Source organism: Electrophorus electricus, chromosome 11, assembly GCF_041902795.1.
Source record: "Electrophorus electricus isolate QZ-2024a chromosome 11, ASM4190279v1, whole genome shotgun sequence".
NCBI lineage: Eukaryota > Metazoa > Chordata > Actinopteri > Gymnotiformes > Gymnotidae > Electrophorus > Electrophorus electricus.
In genome coordinates, this window is record NC_137507.1 from 16273671 (window position 1) to 16282811 (window position 9141).

The 9141-nt window shown below is 39.2% G+C and overlaps 1 protein-coding gene across 3 annotated transcripts in view; it reads right to left on the reverse strand.

Moving 5' to 3' along the window:
• The window catches only part of slc2a13a (solute carrier family 2 member 13a), a 45198-nt gene extending 37430 nt beyond the window's left edge, over positions 1-7768 (reverse strand). The window contains exons 1-3 of one of the 3 annotated variants that reach the window (XM_035527776.2): positions 7414-7767; positions 6772-7271; positions 544-703 (exon numbers count right to left, since the gene is read on the reverse strand). In XM_035527776.2, the coding sequence (XP_035383669.1) occupies positions 544-703; positions 6772-7270 (659 nt within the window). In that variant the 5' untranslated portion in view covers position 7271; positions 7414-7767. Of the gene's footprint in view, positions 1-543; positions 704-6771 lie in introns of all 3 variants that reach the window. The other 2 variants (XM_081723826.1, XM_035527775.2) reach the window with 2 other exon arrangements.
• Positions 7769-9141: the final 1373 nt, after the last annotated feature.

A 9141-nucleotide genomic window follows, 5' to 3' on the forward strand; every position in this document is an offset into this window, starting at 1 on the left:
TTTGTTAGGTTAATTCAAATTGGACTGTTTTTACTGAAGAAGTACTGTGTTCAGAGAAATACATAAGGTATGATTACTTCTGGAGTCATTACTTCTGAAGTCATTACTTCTCAGACATGTACAAACTATGGATATTGCAGATTTGTAATGGTTTAAATCACATATTTAGCTGGTATTAATGCTGGTATTAATTTTAATTATAGTGCCGTGCCTCCCCAAACTAATTCGGCTTTCATGCAAGTTTTTTTTCAGTTAATCACCTGAAGCCCTCCAACGTAATATCTGAGAGGAGGAGGGATATTACGGAGGCTGAGAAGATGCATGTGAAAATGAGATAAAGAAAACAAGACATGAAGCATAAATAAGTTTTAAATGAAATAAGATTCATCCAAAACCAACCCCTGATCTGACATCAGCCAATATCTCCCATCTCTATAAAATTCTTCATCTACAGTCCAACAGAACTGACTCTAGTGCACAGCTTACAAGACAGGGACTGCCACAATCGGCAGCACTGAATATCTGAATATGAAGTGCCCAAACCTCCAGCCTCCATGGCGCACGTAGCTAAAGGCCCCATCGATGAGGCTGGCTACAAACTGGCCCGCTGTGACGAAGAGTGCATTGATGGTGACCAGCTGTCCTCTCAGATGTGGTGGTGAAGACTCAGCAATATACACAGGCACAGTCATGGAGCCAATACCTGCGTGGATGAAGAGATGGAAATTTATGTAAAATATGTGCAAGGGTGCTTCTCTAAATGGAGACGTGCTCATTAAGTGCACAGTCAGGGATTTCTGAATGACAGTGTGATGGCACCAGCACTGGATTTTCTGAAATGCTAGAAAGCTCTTAGGAATCTGCCAGAACTCTGAAAGAATGAAACAGATCAGGGATCTAAACATTAGATATTTTATTACATTGTATATGGATCACGATTCATTATAAAAGATAATGAATTTATGCTTTCCAACAATGGTGTTTAATTGTCAATGGTGTTTTATTTGAAAAAAAAAATATCTGCAAGATGTTACCTTTGATAATTAAGGGGGATATATTTGAGAATTCTTTGTGTATGAATGATATACCATACCTTTCAGGTTATCAAAAATGGCTTTACAAACTCCTGGCAGTGGTTTAATACTGACATGTAGCATATGTACTAACAGTGGTGGCCAGCTAAATCCCAGGCCTCCATTTTAATGTAATCTTTGAGAGCAAACACATTAAAACATTATGAGGGCACAGTGCAAGGACCTAACGAAACATAAACGTGATTTATCCCAAAAGGAAAGCCATTACCTGGAGGTGATGGCAGAAGTGGGATTTTATTTCTTATTACACAGGCTACTACAGAATCATGTCCTTTGGCTGGAGAGATGAAGACTGAACAGACAGCATTTTATGAGAAGGAGCACAGGGGCTTGAGGTGATCAATAAATCATATTCGAATTATTAGTCTAGTCATGTGCCTGGCCATAAATCTCTGAAGCACTGATATTGTGTCTTGAAGATGACAAAGCATCCTTTTCTACAAAATGACAGGGCTACTGAGACAGCCATACAGATGGAAGTTACACTGAATTACTCACAAAATGCCCCTAAACATCACACTTTACAATATATCACACTTATGTGTTGGACTTAGTATAGTATTATTGTTAACAAGACATATCAGTTTTTGTATGATTTTCCACAGCTTGGTGTACAGTTTGATATACCTGACAACAGAAAACAGATGTTTCACCCATTATAAGGCGACCTCAGAAAAAGGTCAAATTGTACGTTTTAGTGCGAATGTCAAGAATAGTGAATTAATGAATTTGAGTAAATTTCATTCACTTCAATTCTTCATGAACTGAAGGATATTATTAAACATTTATGCAAAACACATTAATACTTAGTGCTTATTGCTTATTGTTATACCCCTTCTGTCAATTAGATGTGATATGACAGGCTGACCAGTCATGCTCATCCTCAGCCAATTAGAATGCAGAGGTACCATATTATGCTAATACATGCTAATGATATTTAAGGATGCTTGAATATTAGAAAACACTCATTTGTTCAAGACAGCCTGTGATAAAGATGTAAGCAGGGAGCCTTGTAGTGTGACACAACTAATGTATACATGATATTTACGCAGGAGAACAAACAGCATGTGCTTTCTACCCGACAAGGGCCACGGTATCACTACTTGCTGTAAGGTCTATTAATAGCCCCTCTGCTCACTGCTTCCTGTCGTTCCTGTTGCCCAGCAGACAACGTACCTGTTGCCATGGGAACCCCTTGCAGCCTGCTCACATGAGCTTAATCAATAGTCTTATACGACAGCCCCCATTGACGTTTCGTTAAGACTTTTGAAAAGCGTCCACTCTATTTGTACATACGTTCTCCTTCACTGAAAAAGCAGTGGCTGTTACAAATACCAGGCCTTGATGTCAGATGGGCAATAGAGAAGGCCTCAAATATCCTGTGATGTAACTTTTGGCAGTCTGGGAGGAGTTAATTATTATATTGTCAATCAGGAATAAACAAGATGTTGGTTTCAAACTGTGGAAATAATTGGCATTACTTATGCAAGTTTGGTGAAAGAAATTAGACATGTTAATAGTATCTGCCATCCTACAGAACATCAGTGCCCAATCAGTCTTCTTTGATTTTTGGACATGCAAATGCATGAGGATAGCTCATTTGAGTTTGTCCAATACCTCAATCGATTCTGTTCCCTGATTCTTTCTGATCCACTGAATGAATCATACTGTATGCTAAAGTAAACTGATTTAGAACAACAAATAAACATTGCTATTTAAAGTATTTACAAAAAAACAGAAGATATTTAAACAGCCACTCTTTGACATATTAAAGTGAAGCAGTCATGTTTGCCAATTTTTATTGGTGGGAAGTGCTGTGTTATTTCATAACAAAAAATCATTTTACTATTAAAGCCACTATCCGCTAATTCTCCTAATTCTGTATTTGGTGTACATAAGTAGAACTAAAGACCCTTCATACAGTCTTACGTCTTGATCTATTATGATTACATAAGAATGTTTCTAAGTACCTTTTTTTATACCTCTTTCAAATGTAGATCCATTTTAGAGGGATGCCAGAAAGCTTGGCTTTGCTTCTTAAACATTAAAGCACAGGACAGATAATGCAGCGTCCTAAAAAATTAGCAATGCTAAATTTATGAGTTATAGAAGATGAGAATCCAGTATTTCTCCGTGCTATTTGGGTTAAAGAAGGAAATCTATGTAGAGTGGAGACATAGCCTTACATCCACTAAAACAAATCAGTGCAAAGAAAGAGTTGAAGTTGAAGGATGCAATGCACTGTAGCATCTGGAATTCAGTATCTTTAAAACTATGCTGGAAAATGTCATGATTGTTTAAATGTTTTTTAGCGGACTGGACAATTCATCACAAGACTATTTGACTGCATGACGTCTCTTTTAAGGCAAGCCCAAAATTAACAACATCTATTTTACCAGTCTATCTCCAGATTTTATCTGTTGAGGAGTACATGGGTAAATGATAACCTGTGATTAACTAAATCATTTGGATCACTGTTAATATTAATAATGTGAAACATATTATCAAACTTTTAGTCCACCTATAGCATAGTTAATGCAAGATATTTAACCATAACTGCACTTCCCAGGATAATTTACGATTCCTTTCTCACTTGTCTGAATGTGAGACTCTGAGAACTGTGAGAAGTAGCAGGGGGAGACAATGGAGACTATCTCTTGTTATCTGTCAAAGACCTTCAGAGCTTTCCTATTGGAGCTTGGCTCAACAGTGGGAGATTGAAGGAGTGAAGTCCCCCTGGGCTCCAAAGCAAGAGCCCATCCTCCTAGCCAACGCCTTTTCCCTACCTCCACCATTGTTTTAGGCTGTTTTCACAGTAGCGCTTTTTTCTGGACCCAGGTCCACTTGCTCCGTGAGTTTGGTATGTTGGTCAGGTGTGAAAACAGTTTTGAATCCTGGAAGCGGTCCAGAGCACCAATCTCTGGTCCTTCTGAAATCAGTGGTCCAGGGTTTGCTTCTAGTGAGCTGTATTGTGGCCTGCAGCAGGTGTGGAAGCTATCTGCTCACTGCGCTGTGTGGGGCTGTGTGACTAGTTCATTTTGTAATGTGACTGCTTTGACATATTGCATTACTTCCATTATCAAGTTTCATGTATTTTCTGAGTATATAGATTTTTTGCACAGCACTGTAGAGTACACTTTAAAAGAGCGATCCGCAGATGTACGCTGCAACAAACGTCTTCTCATACAAGAACAGCTCCTTGTTTGCAGGTGCTCCTGCATGGGGGAATTCCATGCATCCCAAAAGCGCCATTCCTTGCCGCCCGAGAGTTTGTGTCCAAGGAAAATAATAAGAAGCAGCAAATGGATAAAGCTTCTTCTTGTCATTTTGCAAGCCTACACGCAGAAACATGATGTATGGAACTGCACAATTGATTCATGGTTTAGATAGAGTTCTTGTGTGTGCAAGCAAACCGGTTTTAATGAGCCCTTCCTTCAGGTGAGCCTAGAATCAGTCCTGGTTGGGGGTTCAAGTATCCATGACAAGTCTGAAAATGCCATTAAACATGACAGGGGACCATGGAGAACTGGTACTTTTCTTCTGCCTAGACTTGGTAGGTTGAGAAAAAAGTCTTTTGCTGCTTTCGTACAACCCAACTATTTGGAGACACTGAGGTGCTTTACACCTGATGCCAGAAAAGAAACTATTGCATGAGCTTGCAAAATGAGTGAAGTGTGAAATGAGCTGTGTGGTAAACCAACTCTAAGGGCCTTGCTGTGCCTTTATCTGGAAATCTTTAGGCCCAACGATGACAATGGGAAAAGGTCATCGGTTCTTGTGACTGAAGTCAGAATGGCCAGCATCAGCATGGCCCAGTCCACTGGTGTGCAGCCACAAAAGGGCAGCTTGCGAATAATTGGGCCATAATGCTCAAACTGGAAGCCAATGGTTAAAGTCCATGGTAAGGTATGACATTTATTTCTTTCAGAAACAGCCAGTGTTGACCTTTTGGAATCTGAAAATGCTAAGCAATTTGTTCATCAAAGTCTGTTGATTAAAATGGACTGATAAAATTACACAGCCAAAATATTGAGAGAGGAAAACCTGAAAACCTATCTCATATACTTGACTGAACAAAGACTTCAACTGACAAATCTGCATGTCATGTTAGTTTATCTCAGTCAAAAAATATTATTCCCCCTTTCCTGGTATAATATTACAGTATTCTATGATACCCAACAGAATGTGTAAAATTCCTCTGTGGGAGGTGAGACATTGAGATCCGAACATAAGCAACAGAAGTCATATTTTCTGTAAGTAAGAATGTGGATTTTAAGTAATTAGGTCTATATTTGGTATTCATTGAGAAAAAAAGTTTTGCTGTATTGGTGGCACCTGTTCAATTGTTCATAAACTCTCTGACACTCATCTACAAGTCATTATGAAGGTCAAGATTGGTTTTAGGCACTTTCTATATTAGATGTATCACTGGGATGAATACAGCATACTGCTGGCCTCTTTGCCTAAATTTACTTTTACAGAAATTAAAAATATGTCTAGAATTCATACTGAACAGTCACTATGTAATATGTTGTCAAAGGTCATTAAGCCCCATTAAGCAATGCAATAAAACAACAGAACTTAAAACTTGCATCTTAATGTTGAAACAAAACTGCCATATTTAGCAGCTTTTAAAAAAGTGAGAGATGATAAAACCCAGTCTATGTCTATTCTGTTACAATATGCTAAGTCCTCAATACATTGAGTCCTATCACTCAAATGGGGATAGATTGGGAGGTTTGATGTAACCCAGAGGACATGCAAAGAGACTGATCCACTCTCCTAATCCATTACCTTTGATGCCATTTAATCAATAAAGACTGCGATGCATTGGCTTACTATAAGACATGTGAAAACATGGTTTACTAGACCTGAGCAAGAAATGTATAATAGCTGACTTTTTAAAATTCTGTAGAATTCTTCGTGAGACATCGCACCAATGATTTTTAAAGATAAACGGTAAGTTAGCTGGCTTTCTATCTGTCTAGAGCTAATCTAAGATTCTTTAGCTAACTACAGAGCCAATGCCAAAGCCAGGAATTAGACCTGGCGTTAGTGTCAAATGTGTAGCGTGCACAATAAACACGTTCTGCTGTGATATAATCATCTTTTTCGAAACTATTAATTTTGAAATATAAAATGAAAATGTAAAAATAGTGCGCGTTTTTGTATTAGCTGGCCGGACAGATGACCCAGGTTAGCTAACTAGATAGGTCGAGCTATTTAAGACCGCCAAACATGATCGCTAATAAGATGGCAACTTATTTTAGTGCATTATAGATTCTTTAGAGAAGCTCTTCATTAATTCATTATAAAACGTTCATGAATTATATGTGTCACTGACGACCTCCGTTTTTAACTAAAGTTACCCCCCCCCCTTTCGTGTGTGTGTGTAAACGGAGGTCTTCATGAGAAAATACCCTAGATTGCTATCAAGATGTCTGTTGGGAAGAATAAACATAATAATAAACATAAATTATTAGATTGGATCTCTAGGTATTTAATAATATTAGGTAACGTTACATATCTAGTTGGACTTGCTTATAAAGTTTGCCACGTAGACTGATGATTAACAATCGATAGTCACCAGCACTGAGTCCACTCAGTGTGGCTTCATTTTCAACTTTTATTTCCCTTTCGTCCTACAATACATACTAGTTTTAAAACTGCTTCTTACCGAGGCCAAGTCCAATTAAAATACGCCCGATAAGCAGCGCCTCTTTATTGGGAGCGGAGCTCAGCACTATTCCGCCAACGAAAAACACGAAGCTGGCAAGCAGGACGCACACTCTCCGTCCAAAAACCCCGTTCAGAAATCCACCTGCCAGAGCGGACAGCGCGGCGGCCGCAGCAGCGCTGGACACCAGCAGCTCCTGCCACAGGACGGTGAGGTTCTTCTCCCTCTTGAGAAGAAGCATCGCCCCAGACATCACTCCGGTGTCGTATCCGAACAAAAAGCCCCCGAGCGCTGAGAACACCGCCAAGACGTGGACGAAGGCCGGCGTGTCCTCCTGCTGGAACTGCTTGCGGGCGGCTCGCTCCAAGTCCCCGGTGGAAGCGGCGGAGGCAGCGGAGGCTCCCTGGCTGCTGATGCTTGCGCTGGACGGAGCCTTGATGAGACTCCGCTCTCCACCATCGCTCGCTCGCTTTCGCCGCTCGCCCATGAGACTGTTCATGCTACGAAGGTTGTAGTCATTGTCGGTGGATTTGCGGGACATAAGTAAAAACAAGAAGAAAAAAATGTTTAAGAGTTTGGAACTGGGTGAATTGTCGGTAAATTAAAAAAAAAAGTCTATCGAGCGGTTTAGGGGGTCCTCACACTTTTATTGCTTTTATTGTGCGTTCAAACCTAGCTGTACCAGTCTCTTATTGAGTTGCACTACTCAGATCTTGCATCCGACAGCATCATCCTTGCGAGCGTCGCGCGGTGCCGAAGAGGAACGAGGGAAAGGTGCGTGAGTAAGCTCGTGAGGCGGTGACTGCGTTCGTCATCACCGGCGTCCGTGTGACGTGAAGGATGCTCCACTGACACTTGGGTTTCTTCATGCTGACACTGGCATTTGCATTTCATAACACACAATACAATTCTGTAGAAGCAGTTTTAATTTATATTGCTGTGACATTGACAATACTTTGGCTAGTTTTTGTTGTATATATATTTATCTGAGACGTATTTGTGCGTGGTATTGTCTATATTGTATATATATTGTATATATGTATAAATATATATACATATATTTATACGTATATATATATCTATATATATCTATATATATATATATATATATATATATATATATATATATATATATATATATATATATATATATATATATAGACCTATCTATATACCCATAAGACATAAATAAACAGTGTCCCGTGACACTGTATGATGTCAAAAGGAAAGAAATTAAGGATAAACTAGTATGTGCAACTACATGTTAAATATTTTTAAATAATCAAGGACAAGTTGCATTAATGAACATGTAGAGAGACAAAACAAATATTAATGTTTACATGTTTGTTCTCTTTAATTTTCTCAATGTTTGTATCCACTTGGGTTGCAACGCATGGTGTGGCATTGCATTTAAATCGTATTCAACAGCAGGAAATGGCATTCAACAGGATACAGCAACAAATCAGACATTTGCTATATTGTTCATTGCATGCTGGACTTTCAGTGCAAATTACAGACAAATCCACTACGACAGTGTGCGGGTTTGTGTGAGGATATAACATTCTATAGAGCAGAAACTGCATGGAGTTTTCGTTTGTTTTTGTTTTTTTGTTTTGTTTTGCTTTTTACAAAATGATAATGGTTTGAGAGTTTTAATGGGCCAACACTTCCCAAGTTTGGTTCGTTTTCTCTCTCTCTCTCTCTCTCTCTCTCTCTCTCTCTCTCTCTCTCTCTCTCTCTCTCGCTCTCTCTCTCTCTCTCTCTCTCTCTCTCTCTCTCTCAAGCTTTCTTTTTTTTCAAAGGTCAATATCTGGGATGTCTGAGTGGCTTCTCATGAGTGGCTTTCCATTCAGGCAGTGAATGGGCTGCTGATTTCTCCCATTACAGAGGGGTTTCTAATACCTGGGGGTGATGAGGTGGCACCTCTACAGCAGGGCTCTCAGAGGCCAGGAGATGGGCTGCACAGTTCAATGTTTTCTCTGCTCCTACACATTTGGTTCAAATTGATGAGTCACTGGTGAGTTTAACCTGGTTTAACAGTACCAAGAAACCTCAAAACCTCTAACACATGAAGTGCAAGAATATGACCTTCTGTGGGCTTATCTGATCAAGGCTATCATATTTCAAATCTTTGATTTATATTTAGTGAGCTTAAATTGGTGTGTCTAAAGTAGTTGTGTTTTAACTACAGCTAATCTTTGTGCAATTTCGATTTGGACATTTTAATTCGGATGCATTTTTCAGTGATTCTTCCTGTTATTGTGAATTAAATGTCAAGGAGCCAGTGTTTTTTCAATTTGTTCAACCGCATATTTGCTTTAGCCATAGATTCATCTGTTTAAGATGATATGAATACTCAAACATCTGATT